The 20,397-nt window shown below is 32.5% G+C and overlaps 1 protein-coding gene across 1 annotated transcript; it reads right to left on the minus strand.

Annotated features, from left to right (window-relative positions):
• Window positions 1-1,710: 1,710 nt before the first annotated feature.
• On the minus strand, window positions 1,711-2,604 carry LOC134699399 (E3 SUMO-protein ligase ZBED1-like). The gene has a single exon (XM_063561001.1). The coding sequence runs from the start codon at window positions 2,602-2,604 to the stop codon at window positions 1,711-1,713; it is 894 nt and encodes a 297-aa protein (XP_063417071.1).
• Window positions 2,605-20,397: the final 17,793 nt, after the last annotated feature.

The following is a 20,397-nucleotide window of genomic DNA, read 5'->3' on the forward strand; positions in this document are numbered from 1 at the left end:
TGAATGTTCTCATTAAACTGAACTAGGTGTACTTTTTTGGATGATGAATAGTTTCTTTTTCTACCGGTTAATAATAAAGTGTGTATAAACAGATAAAGGCGTATTGTGTTGATAAAATTATGTCCTTGAATTAAATAATTCGATATGGGCGTTTTTCAATAAAAGTATTAATTTCAGACCTTAAGGTGGTACCCAACATCTGAACTAAAATTAATTTGGCTCGTTTAATTTTCTTAAAATTTTGACAAAATATTTACTTTGGCACTTTAACAAAAATATAAAAATTTCAAAAATTTGAACCAACCGTTTAATCAGAAAAATTACACTGGTTATATGGCCACAGACCACAATTAATTTCTCTATCAGTTCTTTATAACCTTTTGCATCATTAAAAAATTGCACCATGCACTTTTGTCAAATTTTTTGTGTGTGTAATGTATTGTCCTAGTCCAAATATATATCCAAAATTCAGAAAGATTGAAGCAATCACTTTTACAAATTTAGCCAATACACATCCATACCCCTATTGACAAGTCAAGAGATGTTCCGAAAACTGTAAATATCACCTTTTTGCACTTGGCCTAATCACTCATTCCATATCAAAATCAGTTAAAATACAACATCCAAAAGTTTATTTGACCTCTCATCTTTCATTTCCAACTAAAATAATTTAAGGAATGAGTGAGGAAAGGAAAGTAAAAAAATTAAGGAAAAATACACTCTAATTAAAAGGAACTATATTCGTGGACAACGAAAAGCGGGGTCATTAATTGTGGTCTTGGGCCATATAGCAGTCTGACAAAAACTTATTTTGATCCTTGAGAAGCTTATTATATTCCCTTAACAACACAACGTCATTAAAACGTTCTGCTGATTTTACAGAGTTATCTCCCTGTAGTGTTAGGTACTACTAAAAAAATGGAAAACCAACTTGTCCAAAATGTTATTTCAATTGTTATTTTGAATACCTCTACTTTAGACCTGTTTGTAAATAAAAAGTGCAATCTTAAATACTCTTTAAAATGATAGTATTTTCATAATGTATGTACTGTTTCGTAGTTGACATTTGTCCACTACGAAACTGCTTCTAAACGCACATCTTATTGCATTTTAAATAGGGATGTCAAAATGTCTGAAATCTAATACTCGGATACTCGGTCAAGATACTCGAGTACTCGCGAGTACTCGGATGAATCTTAAATGTCTACTGAAAAGTATAAATTTTAGGTGTGATGCAGAATTTTGTTTGTTTGTTATTACCTTCCATAAACATATTAACGAAAGACAACAAAAATGGCTTAATCCTCTGTTTTTGTGTCAATTAAACAATGAATTACCGACCGTCGTTTCTTCAAATAATAGTAACCTATCACTGTGACAATAGCAATTTTTTTTATGTACGTGTTCATGAACCAAAGTCCAATAAAATCATGAATATTTGCATATCAAGTCCGCAAAAGTAGACAATATATTGACTATAGATTAAAGATTATAAAGTTTTAAATAAACATTTATTACATCAAATGTACATCTCATACCAATCATGTTTACAAATAACTATTGATTAACAATTAAAGGTGAGAAATTTCGAGGATCAAAGGTAAGTTTACGGCTTGTAGTATAAGTTATTGAACCGTGTTTTTACACCGTTAAATGTCACTAATCAGATGTGTGGGGTTCAATGCAGGTGACTTTTATCTTGTTCTTGTTTTAAAAAATTATCTGATCTACAACTTCAGCTGAAAGTCTGTTTCTGAGTTTAGTAACCACAAGTCCGGCACATGAAAATATCCTCTCAGAAGGAACGGACGTTGCTGGTACTGCTAACACACGTTTTGCAATTATAGATAAACGTGGGTATTTCGTCTCGTTTTCTGACCACCATTCAAGTGGAGATTTATTGAAATCAGATTTATCTAGTAAATAACTTTGTAGTTCTAACTCGTCTTGAGACTCCGGTTTGTCAGGCGATTTACTTAGCAAAAAGTCAATTCCACTTGGTCGTCGTTGTCTCTTTGGTGGCGGAGTATCGGAGCCGCTTGTCTCTGTCAACCGTTTTATAGGCATTTCATCGATAAGACCCTCTAAAAATTCCTCTGCCGTTTTTCTTTGTTCAGAAGATAAGAAAGTTAACTGTTTGTATCGGGTGTCCATGAGTGATGCAATTACAGGTGTAGAACAGGCAGTCTTCTTGTCATTTGGTTGATAACGTCGATTCAACTCATCACTGATGACATCTTTGGTCTTACGAATTATAACTCCGTCAGAATCTTGTACCTTTAAACTTCTTCTTATTAATCCACATACAATCGGATAGACCTCAGACAAAGATACGCTGTTTTCTGAACACATGTACGTCGTTACATTAGATAAGTCCATATGAAATGTGAACAGATCATTCATCAATTCCCACTCATGATCTTTAGGAAGAAATACAGCGGAATCTGCTTTTTTTGTCACTTTCTCGTCTAACAATATATCCGTGAGAGTACGACGTTGTTCCACCAGACGTGAAAGCATTGCCTGTGTTGAATTCCACCTTGTTACAACATCCTGTACTAACTCATGTTCAGGAACCCCAAGAAGTTTTTGTCTATTGCGCATTTCTGCTGTAACAGTTGTTGAATGTTTGAAATGACCAACAAGTTTTCTACATTTTTGAATAGTTTTGCCACAGACGCTAATTCAAACACGGGTTTGATACACAACTGCAACGTACGTATGACCGAAACATCCGAAATCGCCCCACTCTAAGCATTTGTTACCAGCACACTCCATGTTTCGGGCATTATCATGAACGAATGTATCAATTTTGCCGTCTAACTCAAACTCGCTGACAATGGATTGCAGTTTATTTGCAATGTTGTCCCCCGTATGTCTATCAGGCATGGCTCGCGTACACAACACATTAGCCTGTATTTCCCAATTATCAGTTATGTGATGCTCAGTAACAGTTATGTAACTTTCTGTAGCTGTGGAGGTCCATGTATCCGTTGTGAGTGATGCACTCTTGGCAGACGATATTTCGGAAATAAGACGCTTTTTCTGTTCATCATATAATTTTGCGATACGGGATTTGATTGTATTACGAGTTGGAACCTTATACTCTGGTGCGACAATGTTCATTAGTTTCAAAAATCCATCACCCTCAACAAAACTTAACGGCAAGTAATCCTTTACAACTATTTCTGCGATTGCTAATGTATTTTTTTCTTTTGTGTCAGAATTTAGTTTTCTCGGTGAATTGATGAAACTTTGTATTGAAGACTGTTTCACTGGTGATTCTGCAGGGCCCCCAGCCGGGTGTTTTAGCCTTATATGATTAATCATATTTGTTGTACCACCACAATACTTTAATTCCGTGTCACAAAGAGTGCATTTTACAGTATTTCCATTTAACAATCGTTTAAAATAACTCCATACGGCTGACTTTGGTGGAGGCATTTTAATGTAATGAATTTAAATTAGCTAATTTAAATGATATTTTTGATCTGAGTTGTTTTTACGATGTTAATAGATTTTAAATTAAAACTACGAAGGGTAAATTTCAAAAGGTACGTAAGTGGATGAAATTTGAGGGGAAAGTCTCATAATTATAAAAAAGGCTAACGAGTATCCAAGTAGTAAAATGGTACTCGAGTACTCGGCCTTCCGACCGAGTACCCGAGTACTCGAGTACTCGTTGCCATCCCTAATTTTAAATAATGTCTCCTATAGACATTCCAGTTTGTTTTACTTTATATACTAGGAAGATACATTTTTTTCTGAATTGGAGAACCATTTTTTATCGATAAAGATTAGACAGTACTTCACATATGAAGGTCCAACTCATGTTACGTAGTGGACATTTTGATGAGTTTCGTAGTTGACAAAACCGTTTCGTGGTGTACAAAAAGTTTCGTGGTTGACATCAATCCTGTTCTATGTTGATAAAAACATACTGAAAATAACATGAAACAAACCCTTGTTATTAATTTTGTTGTGCTCGAATATAATTGAAAAAAGAGTAAAAAAACGGCTGCATGGCAGTGGTAGTGTCCACTACGAAACGTTTTTCTCCCATACTTGTTTCGTAGGTGACAGTTTCGTAGGGGACATATTCACATGTTTCATTTTTTTCCCCACGATCCCTATATCGAATAGTAATAAGAATGATACTGAAGGAGATTTGACCCGTTTCGTAGTGGACATTAACAAAAATACGGTATCACTCTGGGCCATTCGATGCGCTCAATTCTTTTTGCCGACAATTAAACTGCCGTTATAAAAGCATCACTTCTTTTGTAAGACTCTAATGTTATATCTCTTGCAAACATTGATTTTTATAGAACTGTTTATTAGCAAAATCAAGGATTTGTATAGTTAGACTGACTACTTGAGAGGCCGTTATACATGTATGACAGAGAGCTGACACTATAAGGTTGCCCTATTAATTCATGCACAAATTGATGTAAGTGTTCTGATAAGAAACAAAAGTGCATTTAAAGATGTAATGTTATTAGTACAATTAAAAAAATTTGCTTGCATTGATAATTTATAACACACTGGCTAACGTTTCTTTTATGCCTATATGATTATGATGATTGAAACGGGCTACAGAAACATGCAGAGGCAGTTTTATAGGATTTACCAGTGGGCTCCCCCTTTAACAGTACTTGTTCCAAACTTATGATAATGACCAGCCACTGACATGTATATAAAACGCAATGCAATAATTCGTCCTGAAATGTGTGGTCAGTTCTTTTTTGCCACAAAAATGGTTATGCACCTGTTTCCCGAGATTGATGGTTTCCGAAGATGCAAATTCGCATATAGCTATAATGACATAATTTACAAGAATATTTTTTTTTTAAATTTCTTTGACAATTGACTGAAAATAAAAATTTACAGAAGTTAGCATACAATCACATTGTCAACTGTCGTTATACACATTGCCTAACAATGTTCATCAAATATTATAAAACACTTAAATTATGCTTTTTCGTCAATTGAAACTTGAGTGAAAATCAATAATAATTATATTTAAGAATGAATAAAGTCCTTCACCATTACAACATTGTCTATACGTGACAAAAATAAGAACACAACTCGATGCATGTGTACAAAAAAATCACGTTCCGATATCGTAAGTGACGAGTAGAAGTAGTAGTAATAGTGGCGAGTAGCGAAGTCTCGCCGCGGAAGAGATTACGATAAACCGCGAGATTCCAATCCTTCTAACTATACAAATCCTTGGCAAAATTTAATGACTTCGTTACGTAGTGGACTATTTGTCAGGAATGTCAGGGACACACCTTCTAAAATGAAAAATTCTATCAAAAGCTGTTGTGCCAAATCTCAAAACCATTTTTTTTAATTATTGCTTAAAACTGTACACACTTCTTAGTTAACTTATATTAATTTAAAAATTTTGGTTATGATTCAATATTTTATTTAAGTGTTATTTTTTTTTATCAAAATATATTGCACGGGTAGTAAGGTCGTCATATCGAGGAGCGTTTAGTACAGTGATTTTGTCATAGTTTGGATAAGTTTGACATGGTTAATTCATGTTGCTTCCCGAAACTATTGCCTCAGTTCTAGTCACAAGAGCAGATAAAAAGCAAATAAGATGCTTGAATCTATATTGGAGGTCAAACGATCTATATTGGAATTTTTGTTTCACGAAATTAACACAGAATAAGCAAGATATCGGAATTGCTATGGTTTGGTTAAGAGATTGACATGGTTCGGTTCAGAGTCTAGAAATTCGTCATGGTTTTGGTCAAGATTGTCATGGTTAAGATCGAAATAAATATATATGTGTTTCACTTTAATACTGAAAATTTGATCGATAGCGCCTGTTATTGAACGAAGTTACACTATATATTAACTGCCTGAGAAGTAAAAAATGCCTGTTTAACCAAATTTAGTGGGTGTAATCGTCAAAGCGTAAATTAAACATGTGACGTTACTTTTCGTAAGTTTTCTACAATATAAATTTAAAAGTCACTGCTCTTTTAAACTAGCTTTCGATATGATTTTACACAAAAAAAAGACAAAGCGTTGCTTCTGTTTCACATATTATCTTTTCTCCATATGTCCAAGCTTGACTCTGCCGGGGATATCATGAGCGGCATCACTAGTCAAATAGCTAAAGACTTCTACTCAAAAGTGGCAGTCAGTCAAAAAGTAATTCTTGTTTTTCATTTTCTTTTCTAGAAAACTATACATTTGTTGGTTTTCCTTTATTTTAAATTTTGAACCAGTTTATGATGAATAAAAGGAGATTTGTGGTTATAGGTCCATGATACAGTAACCCAACTACAAAACAAACCAAAAGATATTAAGAGGACATCATAAGTCTTCAACCATTTACGAAACCGAATAGTTACGCGTGACATGGACTACAGTTTTAAAACTTATTGGTTTAAAAACTATAATAGGTGAAATTACAATAAAATGTACTTTCAAAATTCGAATTTAAAATATGAAAGATCACAACTCCAATTTTGGATTTAAGCCGATATAATGTTCAAGTTTATCAATTATTATTACGAATCAATAAAAATCTTTGCAATATTGTATAAATGCATCGTTTTCATTAATATTGTATAAACGCATCATTCATTTTTTACATAAATAAGGCCGTATGTTTTCTCGTTTGAATTGGTTTACATTGTCTAATACGGGCTTTTTATTGCTGACTATGTGGTATGGGCTTTGCTCATTGTTGAAAGCCGTACGGTGACCTATAGTTGTTAATGTTTGTGTCATTCTGGTCTTTTGTGGATAGTTGTCTCATTGGCAATCATACCACATCTTCTTTTTTATATCGTGTATAGTATCATTAATTTATTTCAAATATTTTACTTTTTATGTAATATAGTTTCTATACTATCTGAAAAAACCCTCCTGCTATCTAATTTCAAGTATGAGGTGGTATATTATTAAATGTGATTGTAAAAAGGATTGAAAATAAAAGAAACACGTGTTAAATTGTCTGCTACATGTACATTTAAACTGTTAATTGTTAACAAGAAATCATCGTTTGCAATAGGACAGAACGTATTATAAGATGGACGAAGATGAAACAGATGGTAAGTTTGTTGATATATCATGTATAATATATCACAAGTACACTTCATTTGAACTTCTTAGAACATTCAATGATATTTTTATGCTATCTATATTTGCCGTTTATCATTTTTGATTATTTGATTTTCAATTTACTAGGTAATATCAAATGTTAGATGACGCAGGAAATACATAAATGAAACAGCAAACCAACAACACAAACAAAAAAATTATGAATTCTTCAACAATATGATAAATTAGATAGGCCAAACTCTGTATCTGCCTGTTTCTATAAAATGGGTAAATAAATTGGACAGAGACAAACAGAGATCCGAAACCATCAAAATATTCTCAGTATAGCGTAAAACAGTAAGGTATGACATAGGACAACTTGTCACGTCACTAGGTTCTGAACAATTTTGGTGAGTCGCAACTTCAGGATTCAGTAAATATGTTTTTGAAACTAAATGTCTAAAACCCTTAATTGGTTTCACAATAGTTAGCACTTATGAATGCCTGTTTGGTGTCTGTGTTGAAAACTTATATTTTCATGATTTCGTAGTTTATAACTTCTTTTCAATTTGTGTAACTAAATATGTTTAGCATAAAAACAACGCAGTCAAATTCATAATTGGTTTTTTTTTGTTATTCATTTACACGATAAGGCTCCAAATTTTACACAAATGCATTGCATTGGACTCATACAATTTTTCAGAGGCAATTGCATCTATTGCTCCTTTAGACGTGCCATTTGTAGCTGTTGGTGATACTGATTCATTTCTAGCATTCATAAAGTTTAAATGATAAATTGTCTCATTTCCAAGATAATGACATTTTTAGATATCACAACATGCTCTAATATGGGACTGACGAATTCCTTGAGCACCATGTGCAAATCCATCATATGGGTTCACGATTGCACTTTTACGTTTAGCAGTAGATTTTCGGGGTTAGTCAAACACTGCATGGCTGCTGAAATAAATAAACGTAGTATTATTTAATTAGTTCTTTAGGCTTCAAGTTTATAATATGACTGCGGCAATAAAAGATTTAAAAATAAAGAAACAAATATTGAAAAATAGGATCCTCTCAATATTGTTTCATATAATGCTATTTAATGAAACTACAGTGTTAAATATATATAGTCATTTATTGCTAGACATAATCCAAATATGCTCACAATATTAGCAGCAGAATTCCATCCTGAAATTTAAAAGAAGCTGTCTTAGAATCATGACTTTTTATCATTAATTATTTGTTTGAAACTAGGTCCCATTAAATATCAGTACTTTATTTGTTTTTTTTTAGTGTTTCTGTTACTTGATTTTTTTGCATGTTTAAACCCGATCTGGTGAGTTTTACATGTGTGACATGGTTAAGGCGAACAAGGGGTTGGGGAGCCCCCAAACATGTTTTACTCCGCAATATTTTGTTTATACTGTCTCCAGTTAAGTGTCTGTAATGCCGTGAATATCGTATGTAACTATGGTTTTGCTCATTGTTGAATGTCGAAGGCCTCTTGATGACAAAGAGCTGCTTACATCTACGTCATTTGATCTCCGGTGGATAGTTATATCACTGGCAATCATATTGCATCTACTTATAACATATTACTACATTGTATGTGCGTTCTTATGTCCTTTTGTGTTTCAAATGGAACGATTTTTGTTAACTTTGATAGTTACTCTTCATTATACACGACAAGAATTACATAACTGAACCTTGTCGAACATGAACTTAACCATGACACGAATGAACCAAACCATGACACAGATATTTCAGTAATTTTGAATTTATTGCAAAAGTAGGTATTTTTTAGAATAATTGACCGCAGTGCTATATCACGAAGATATATGTGATGTAACAGACTGTAAGAAAATAACTTTTGTTATGCACGATAAACCAATTAGCAAGTTTTAAATTTTGACATACGCAAGTTTGTTCTGTGTTAAATCATTAACCATATGATACAACTTGTGATGTACTAACATATTTACTTTATACAAAGGTACTTACCAGTTTGAATTAATGATCAGAAATTCCGTTTACAAAATATCCCAATGTTTACATTTTTGCATTGATTGTCATCAAAAAGACTTAACACCGTCATGTCAAACTTATCCAAACTATGACAAAATCACTGTACTAAACGCTCCTCGATATGACGACCTTACAACCCGTGTATTGGCTCTAAACATACTTTTAAATAATTAAAGAACTTATACTTAGCTAAAATAACGTTTATTTCTACCTTTTTTTACAATATATAAGAGTATGAATGTTGAACAGGAGGTCTAGGGACATGTCATTTTGGTTATTTTAAACAATTTAGGAATCAATATCTTATTAATCCCTCTAAAAATAGTATGTTTCTTTGCTTACAAATGTTAATTCTAGTTTTATGTACTGACTGCACAAAAAGTTACTTGTAAAGATCAAACACATTTTTTTAAAAGTGGCTGAGACAAGAAATCACGTTTTTATTGAGATTTCAGGAGATCATAGACAAATATATTAAAATCAATATTATATATAAAGTACATCATGATGTGAACTAATAGTATCTTTTGTCGGATTTTATGAAAATACCAGGAATCCACAACAACCCTCCAGAACTAAAAAATTACGATTGATATCATAATATTGTCATTTTTTTGTGCTACATGTATACAATAAATGAAACTTCAAATTTAAAAAAAAGTTGAAAATGTTTTATATACTTGAACGGCTAAGTATCAGTTTATCTTTTGAACTGCACACTTTTTTTCAGACAATTAAAAAATGAATACAATTTATGTTGATCATTTTTTTACAAAGATTGCTTATGTGAAATTGGAATAGAATAAATAATATAGAGTTGCGTTTTTAAGTCCAGTCAATGATTATATTAAGATGATATGAGAAAAATAACACAATAAAACGAGTTTTGAAATAGAAATCAAAAAGTCAAAACGGTAGTATATTGGTTTTGCCGAGATTAAAAAAATGATTTGATTATGTATGCATCCACCAATGGTTTTGTTTAATAAATCCAATGGTCAGAGAATTTTTATTTTACGACAAAATATAATTGAAATTGTATTTTCCTCAAGATGATTTCATCTACAATATGATTTGCTATTCGTTCAAGGTTATGGCTAGTTTTCCCTTCTTGGTGGTGTTCTGTGTCGCTCAGTCTTTCGACTCGTTTGTCTATGTTGTGTTTGGTTAACTATTGTTTGTCTTTTAATTGTTGCACATATAAATGTCAGTATGTCATCGACTTGTGAGTTTGAATATTTTGTCTCTCTTTTGACGAATAACTAAAGACTGGATATGTCTTGCGTAACTGACGAAAATGAATGTGAAAGTATAAATGATACAAAAAAAACCGGCAAACCTTCTTATCAACGAATATATTCATAATTAGAGCTTCTAAACCGGTTACGCAAGGGAGTGATGCTATGCTTAGAATATCAACTCCGAACAAAACCAGCTGTAAAGTGTTGGCAAAACTACATTTATTTCTTTACTAATAATAAAAGTTAAAAAAATTAGTGGGCTAATGTTGATCCAGTGCCATATAAGTGAGAGGTTAGGTCAGCTAAAACACAAGTTTAATCCACTATTTTCTACCTAATGTTGCGTTCACTTTATGCCGATTATTGCTCCCATTTGAGATCAGACAGCGCTTAGACACGATCAGTAAAAAAGTCGGATTACTATTCTCAATGATCTGGAATGGCATATTATTGCCTTAAGATGGGATCACATACACGATTTTTACTGCCGTCCTTTTAGGAGCATTTCCGATACAAAATTGTTAAAAGTCTGATAAAGATTTTGTAAATCGTGGCTGGAGATTGAAACTTTTATAAGTTTGTAAAACATTTATCTAATCACGACAACAATCAGATATTATTAAGGAAGCGTCCAAATTCAGCCGTTTTCATTTGAACTTGTCCCAATTATTCTGTTCTCAATCCGATTCTAATCCAATTTGCATCTTCTCATTGGTTAAAAACGACCGAATATATCCCGACAGCGTCCAGATTCTGCCGACTAGGCTTCGACAGTGAACCAAGGTTGATGGGAGATATCCGTTAGAAAACTGTCACCATATCTAGGATGATCAGGTACTGTCGAAACGTAATTCTATCAAAGTATGCTGTACCGCATTGTAAAAGGCTTTCCGGATTCAATCGTATCGTGTTCTGTAAGTGTCGGGACTCAGACGATGATATTATTGCCGAATTTCATATTAATAACGGTACTGTTCCGGAACTGTTTCGTCAAAGACGGTTCACATTCGGGATACATTCAGGACTCAATCGGCAAAACATTAGCAATTAAAAATCTCTCCAGATCATGCCCGTTCCTCAGGACATCGTCCAGAAAACACAGAACATTGTTACGATTTTGATCCGATACAGCAGAATCTGTCACGACATAATCACAATTATAATCCGACTAGACAAATTAAAATCGGATGAGTTTTCCCGAATACTATGGGACGCACCTAGCTGTTGGGGGTGCTTGACCGACCTCTTCGATCCGTAGGAATCTGTTACGAACGTACACTACAGCGTTCAGACAATAATAGAAAATTCCAGATCATTAAGGATAGTAATCCGAATTTTTACTTTTCGTAACTTACCGCTGTCTGATCTCAAACAGGAGCACAAATCGGCACTGTGTGAACCAAGCATTAACGCTGGGGTATACGTTCGTATCGAAGAGGTCGAATATGCACCCCGACAATTAGGTGCGTCCCGTAATATTCGGGACAACTCATGCGATTTTGTCTAGTATTACAATCGTGATTATGTCGTGACACATTCTGCTGTATAGGATCAAATTATCAATTACAGAACTATTAAAGATATATGATATAAAAAAAAAACTATTTGATACAATGCATACAAGTAGAATAATAGACGTGACTATAAAATCATAGATTTCCCTTTATTAACCGACATAATAGATTAGACCTAATGCAGTTAAATCAACATAATTATGCAATATTACGAAAGCCGAGAAGGATCATTCAGAATTCAAAATTCAAAACTCGCAAATCAAGAAAGATAATCCTGTTTTATTGCAGTTGCAATCCAAACACAATAAATATTATCTTAATCTGATCAACTAATCTGATAAAATATACCGTAGATTAATAATATAATAGTGCACAGACAAACATTATAACACTTTTCAAAGGATATGTGCCGACATTATGTCAGACAAGTGAAACATTTCTTGTTATCACTTTTACTCCGGGAGAGAGATATATCGAGTGTCACTTCAATCCTTATTCGATTTTTTTCTTTTTCTTTTCATGACTTGAGAATCTTTCATTATATAAGAATAAGAAGATGTGGTATGATTGTCAATGAGACAACTCTCCACAAGAGACTAAAATGACTCAGAAATTAATACTATAGGTCAGCAGACGGCCTTTGTCAATGAGTAAAACCCATATCACATAGTCAGCTTAAAAAGGCCCCAAAATGACAAATGCAAAACATTTCAGACGAAAAAACAAATTTGATATACAGCAAAAAACGACAACCACCAAATTACAGGCTCCTGACTTGGGACAGGCACATACAGAATGTGCAGCATCCTCAATTATACAACATAAAAAATATGTCGTCCACTTTTCGGTGTAGTGAATTAAAATTATTATCCGGTGTAAAATAAGAGATTAGGCAGGCGAAGCATGGAGATCGTAGTGTTTTTTTTTTTATCCACACAGGGAACAAATTGAGAGTTTTATGCTGTAAGAAATTATGCATTTCGCATTGTGTCCGATAAGACCAATTTTCCTTCATTGTAGAGGATGCTCACATAGTTTAGTTAGTTAGTTTAAACATATTTTATTGTTCAAAATGACAAAAGGATCAGACACAAGTTTTACAACTTACACATAGTTTTGACATACTATATTTGATTGTAATATAAAATTTCAACTGTTTTTTTAAATGATTATTTATTAATTTATTTCTGTTATTTCTTTAACCCGAAACCGCCTTTGAAACTGGTGAAAATGTTTTGCAATGTTCCTGGATATCAATTTTACCCAGGGTTTTCGGATTTTTTCACGGCATTGCTGTCATTGGGAAATCTAGTGTCAAAATATTACCTTCTAAGTAAACACTGAAAACTTTGATCTTTCAATGTTGGTTCTGTTTTAGCAAAGACACTATAAGTTAAAAATTCACAAGAAAACTTTCTGGTAGTAACAATAAAAAAGATTTGCACTTACAAATAAATAACATTTCCAAATAAAGTTATCATTTCCCTCCTAAAATAGTAATTAAACGACGAGTACAACAGGCTACAGAAACTTTTTATATAATAATGATAAAAAGAAGAAGCTTTGTGTCAAATTAGGTGAAAATACTCCTATGCGAATATATTCCTGGAGTACCAGCTTTAATTGATGTTTTTATCGGCTGTATACCTCTCTGGAACATACTAATTATCCGCATATGTATCATATGTTCATTTTGGTTTAGTGGTGCTGATGGCATTTGAAGCAGTCCTCTTTTTCATATAATGACATCGGGGTTTTATATGATTTGCTATGTGGTATGAAGTTTGCTCATTGTTAAAGTGGTAATAAGCATTGTATATAACTTTCATAACATTTTGTTGAGGCAAATAAAGTTAGAGCGCGTAGACGACAAATTAAACATTTTTTCCACTTATAAATGGGCTCGAACGGTGAAAGTGATGCCAACCAAATTTTAACTTGATCTCATTGTGGTGGTAATTAGCATTGTGTATAAGTTTCATAGTATTTGTTTGAGGCAAAATAAAGTTAAATTGCGGAAACTTCCAAGTTGTAAATTTTCCCATGAATACGTACGGACGTACAGACGGACAAGCGTTAAAATTAATGCCCCCTCCGCTGTAGCTGAGATTATTCCGGCGGCACATCTGTCTGTGTATACCTTCGTAAAGAAGTATGCCATTTATAAGAATGGATAAGTTTGAAAAAAGTTTGTGTTGAAAAGGGGCGGAGACAAACTTTTGAAAGTGACAAGAAAAAAAAAACTATTTTCTATGTAATGTAATAATCTTAAATTTAGTGATTGTTCTCTTTCATTTTCATTTTTTAGTTTCAAATTTGTCTTAAAATGGGTGGGGGCATAATTTTGTCCCCTTTTTGCCCCTGGCTCCTATACGTACACTGTTATTATTACATATTGTTTGTAATAGCAATGAAACGAGTCATTTCGAATACCGGTATGAAAATGATAAAATTGAGAATGGAAATGGGGAATGTGCAAAAGTGACAACAACCTGACCATAGAGCAGACACTAGCAGAAGGTCACCAACAGGTCTTCAATGCAACGACAAATTCCCGCACCCGGAGGCGTCCTTCAGTTGGCCCCTAAAAAATATAGAATCATATTCAAAACAGTGTGGTCCTGGCCATTGATTGACGGTCTAAATTATCCCATTGACTGGGACAGATTAGGTGAACGTTTGTCGGTAACAATCACTGCTCACTATGTACTTGTTAAAGACACTGAATCTGTGGGGTCACCAAAGGTTCTCAACACCTAAATAAAGCAATTCGAAAAACGAATCCGGAATAATACGATTTGTTGATTTATATTAATAATATAAATCAAAACATAAAGGTTATTCCTGAATAATTTTTAATTATTTTATTATTAAAGGCGTTAAGAACCTTTGGTGACCACACAGTTTAAATTCTATAATAAGTAAGAAGTGAGCAATGGTCGTTACAGACAAACGTTCACCTAATCTGTCCCAGTCAATGGGATAATTTAGGTCGTCAATCAATGGCCAGGACCACACTGTTTTGAATATGATTCTATATACTAGAGACTGTTCTATGAATAAGATTTCAAAGAATTAAATTTACTACAATACAAACAATTCTTAGCTCTATTTTAGAACCTAAATTCTAATTCGTAAACTCAAACGAATATAAAATATTTATCAAATAACCACAAACTCTCACATGGGAGACGCCACTTGCAGAGACAAGTGCACATTTATTATTCGTATATGTATAATGAAATCAATGTTTTTGTGTAAATACACCGAACATTCTCAGCTGGTGCTGGTAACCGCATACTAAAGGTCAGCAAATCTGAAAATAAATAATATAACATTATTGTATTATTTATTTGGAAAAGTGCTACTGCATGGTCACTTTAACTGCAATGGCTCGAATGACTTTAAACTACCTGAATTCACTCGTGCATGAAACTTTAAACCCCATACAAACCGACCTTACTATAAATAACTAATCACGTGTTAACTATAAACAGCAACAACATTCTTACATTTTCGACTTTGTACAACTTTGATACATATGTAATTCACTGGTATTAAAGAGATAATGGTAACTGCAATTACGATTATCCCAATATGGCGACGGTAGATATAGGTAAAATCTTTACACTCATTTTTCTTACATGTAGCATGCTTTTGTCAATAGTTACTCAGCTGCAAGGTTTATCTATACCATTACATCATATTTGAATCGTAACGGTGCACTGGAATTGTCTAAGCGCTGTGAAAATAGCAGTTGAAAAATTCGGGATGATAATCGTAACTCTATGGTATTTTTCTTCTTTGATAATCGTAATTTTCTTAATCGGATAATAGTAACTGAAACATAATAAATGTGTCTTTCAGCATTTCAATGGTATTTTGTGTGTTAAAACTGTAAATGCCCAGTTTAACGATGACATTAACGCATATACAAATAAATGGAGAAACGTACAGGTTAATATCTAGGATAAATTTACCTATATATCTCTATTTGATGAGAAAAAGGATGGATAAGCTATATCCCATATTCCAAAAGTGCAATCCTTTCAAATCATTGCTCAAAATGAAAGGCACGTATACCACATTTTCATATGTCATATGTTGTTTGCCTCTTATATCAAGTTTATACTAAAACTCTGTGCGAAATGAACAAGTTTCCGTCAAAAACTTTATTTATCGCTATTTTGTGCATTTTTCCTTTGATCTTTTTTGTCATAATTTTCATATCATGCTTCTCGCTTGAGATGGAAAAATTATCGCTAGAAACTAAGGAGGCCACGTGGCGTTGCTAACGAAATTGACATTGAAATTGACAACGTCGTCATAGGTAAAATAGCGATAAACAGATTCTCATTGGTCATCTCAACTCGATTGATTTTCTCACTTTCGCTGTACCAGCTCAAGCGAGAAAATCAATCTCGTTGAGATAATCAACGATAATCTATAAAACTGCATTATCGGATTTAGTGTTCATATCTGACCCCCCATATCTCCCTTTTCCTTATAATTCCATAAATTCAGCGTTACATATTTTTCCCTTGGATTTACTTTTTTCTATTATATACTGATATAATATATGATTTTAAAAATTAAGTTCAAATGTTTTGATCAAATTATACCAATGTATTTTAGGACGTTTCTTTAAACAGTGCAATGGTAAAGGATCTAGAATAGTTACCAGTTTATTGTTACTATTGTTTATTGTCACTTTTTTTTGTTTATTTACTTTTGTTTATTGTTACTTTTGTTTATTGTCACTTTTGTTTTTTGTTTTTATTAGCCTTACCTATAGTCTTACGAAGCATTTGACAGACGAAAAAAAAACCCCACAAATATGTATATTGATAAATTACACCAAAGGGCATAACATGTAGATCATCTCAGTCGGAACTGGTTTAATTACAAAGATTTTTATAGATTTTGAAACAAATATTTTGTGCTTCAGAAAAATGCATGAAAATTAGGTAAGGCTAACTTTTGTTTTCATTTAATAGAAAAGTACTAATTATATGGCAAGCATGCAAATATAAAAATGTTCCTTGTTTAGTACCTTCAATATTTTTCTCTACAATATCTTCCATGCATATGTATGCAGCATACTTTTCATATACCGAGTATTTATGAATTTTTAATAAGTTTGTTTCTTATTTTGCGGAATATGCGTTATTTAATTCTCAACTTTGCAGTTATTCTTTGAATAAGTATTTCTTGTAAAAAAATTTAAAGCCACATCAATTTATTTCTTGATTTTCAGGCTTTTGGCCAAACTATAAAAGAACACAAATCCATGTTTGTCAATGAACTCCACGTTACTTAATTTCATAATACACAAAGAATCCCATGTAGGGCCAATCTTTCTCTAGTCTTATATAGCATTAAATGTTTTGAGGATGTCATATTATCATAATTCAAAATTAAATTTGTGTTTTTTATAGTTTATATCTGAGATACTGAAATTTCAGTGACAGTCATGAAGTAGCCAATATAAATAAGAAGATGTGGTATGTTTGCCAATGAGACAACTTTCCACGAGAGACCGACAGGACTCATCATTAACAAAAATAGGTCACCGTACGGTCTTCAACAATGAACAAAGCCCATACCGCATAGTCAGCTATAAAAGACTCCGAAATGACACTGTAAAACACTTTTCAAAGTTATCCCTTGTTCATCATAACTTTTAAGTTGTGATATCATCCATGAAAAATGATCGAAGTGACATGAAAACTGTAGCAACTAATTTCTCGTCAAACGGTTTTTGACGAATACTAAATGTCTTTCCTACTTCGTTATGGCATAATAGGGTATGTTCTAGAATTAAATCAGCAGTGGCTCCCCGGGGGCTGAAATAGCACATATTTTGTGGCATACCTAGTGTTTGAAAATTTCTGTAAATTAACAAAGTTCGTGATTTCCCATTTCCAAATTTCTTGAAGCTTGTTCACCCTTCCAATTTTATGATATTCTAGTATGTAGCTGTTTTCATAAGAACTATTAATTATATATGCATAAAAAGGAATGTCATGAGATGTTGGTACGTTTCGTAAATAATTCATCGCCATAATTTCATAATATGCTATCAGATTTACGTTTTTAGTGTCAATATCAATAAAACAGTTTCCAGTTACGATTATCTTTTTTATTTTTAGATACCATAACTACGATTATCTTTTTTCCGAGTTACGATTATCATCCCGAATTTTTCAACGGCTATTTTCACAGCGCTTAGACAATTCCAGTGCACCGTTACGATTCAAATATGATGAAATGGTATAGATAAACCTTGCAGCTGAGTAACTATTGACAAATACATGCTACATTTAAGAAAAACGAGTGTAAAGATTTTACCTATATCTACCGTCGCCATATTGGGATAATCGTAATTGCAGTTACTATTATCTCTTTAATACCAGTGTAATTTAAACTTGTTGAAACGAAGTTAGTTTAAAATTTGTCAAAGGAACTTTTAAAGCTTTAAGAATTACTTTTTTTTCAATTTGTCTTTTAATTTCGATTTATAAACAAAGTATGCGACACGTAAAAGTTTATAAGTCTTGGTGTACTCATATATTCATTTGAGACAGTGCATTTATTATTGATATATTTCAGACTCCATTTATGAAAGAAAATCTATAGAGCAGAGCATTTTGTTTTTTTGTAGCTCTATTTTAGAACATAAGATTTAAACTTGTTGAAATGAAGTCAGTTTAAAATTTGTCAAAGTAAGCTTTAAGAATTCCTTCTTTTATTTCAGATTTATTATACATGTCTCTATACATAGTATGCGACGCGTAACAGTTTACAACTACATTTAAGTGTTTTGATATATATGACTTTGATACGGTCCATTTGTTATGGATAAATTTCATACTCCATTTATATATTTCATTTTTTTTTTTTAATACATTGATAGTAAAAAAAATATATCAGAACAGTAAATATAAATAGTAAATAATGCCCCCGAGGTCATATGTTATAGGACTAGTTCTGTAATATAATATTGAGACATTAAAAATTGTTTTAGCTCATGAAAACAGCCTCGGGGATATGCACTCGTTTCATTAATTAAATATATACAAAATTAGAATTGTTATTATTAAAAGTTTTATAGATGTGTCACAAATAGAAATGTGTGTATAATGGGTGATGAGTTGGCATGCAACATTCCCCCTCCCGTCCCCCCTCACAAACACACACACTAGACAATACGACGAGTCTGCACGCACTCTGACTAGGAAAGGTTAAAGTCTATATAGGAAAATTAATCTGATATTATTTACGGTAATCTTGTAAAGTATTCTTGTATTCTGTACATGCATATTTAATTCGATAAATAAGTCTGTGGGCGTTTTTCAATAAAAACGTATTTTCTTGTCCCAGCCACTTTAAAAAAAAATGTGTTTGATCTTTGAAAGTAATTTTTGTGCAGTCAGTACATTGAATAAGATTTAACATTTGTAAGCAAAGAAACAGTTTATTTTTAGGGGGATTGATAAGATATTGGCTCTTGCATGGTCCAAAACAACCAAAATGGCATGTCCCTAGACCGCCTGTTCAACATTCATACTCTAAAATATCGTAAAAAAATGAAGAAATAAATGTTATTTTTACTTTACATAAGTTCTTAAATAATTCAAAAGTATATTCAGAGCAAACATATTTTAATAAACAACTTTTAATATAGGATTTTTAATTTCAGAAGGTATGTCCCTCACAAAATGTCCACTACGAAACGAAGTTATTAAAATTTGCCGATAAGCAGTTTTATAAAATCAATGTAAATTTTGTTTGCAAGAGATATAAACATTAGGGTCTTACAAAAGAAGTAATGCTTTTATAACGACAATTAAATTGTTGGTAAGAAAAATTGAGCACATCAAATTGACCATGATTGATACCGTATTTTTGTTTATGTCCACTACGAAACGGGTCAAATCTCCTTCGGTATCTGGTTTTAAAATTATGAAAAAAATATCAGTGTACAGCTTAATAAAATGCTTTGATGAATACAATCAGTCTTGTTACTATTGCAGTATAGGGATTGTGGGGAAAAAATAAAACATGCGAATACGTCCCATACGAAACAAGTATGGGAGAAAAATGGCAAAACAAATAACAAGGGTTAGTTTAATGTAATTTTTATTATGTTTTTATAAACATATAATAGGGTTGATGTCAACTACGAAACTTTTTGTCCACTACGAAACAAATTTGTCCACTACGAAACGCATCAAAATGTCCACTACGAAACATGAGTTGTACCTTCATATGTGAAGTACTGTCTAATCTTTATCGATAAAAATGGTTTTCCAATTCAGAAAAAAAGAAGAGAGTTTTCTAGTATTTCAAGTAAACAAATTGGAATGTCTATAGGAAACATTTAAAATTGCAAAAAATATGTGTGTTTAGAAGAAGTTTCGTAGGGGACAAAAGTCCCCTACGAAACAGTACACAAATTATGAAAATAATATCATTTTAAAGAATATTTATGATTGCACTTTTTGTTTACAAACAGGTTTATAATAGAGGTATTCAAAATAACT

The sequence above is a fragment of the Mytilus trossulus genome, unplaced genomic scaffold (genome assembly GCF_036588685.1).
Source record: "Mytilus trossulus isolate FHL-02 unplaced genomic scaffold, PNRI_Mtr1.1.1.hap1 h1tg000062l___fragment_2___debris__unscaffolded, whole genome shotgun sequence".
In the NCBI taxonomy this organism is placed as follows: domain Eukaryota; kingdom Metazoa; phylum Mollusca; class Bivalvia; order Mytilida; family Mytilidae; genus Mytilus; species Mytilus trossulus.

Coding starts and splice junctions, on each gene's coding strand:
- LOC134699399 (XM_063561001.1), bottom strand. CDS start 2,604: ATGCGCAATAGACAAAAACTTCTTGGGGTTCCTGAACATGAGTTAGTA.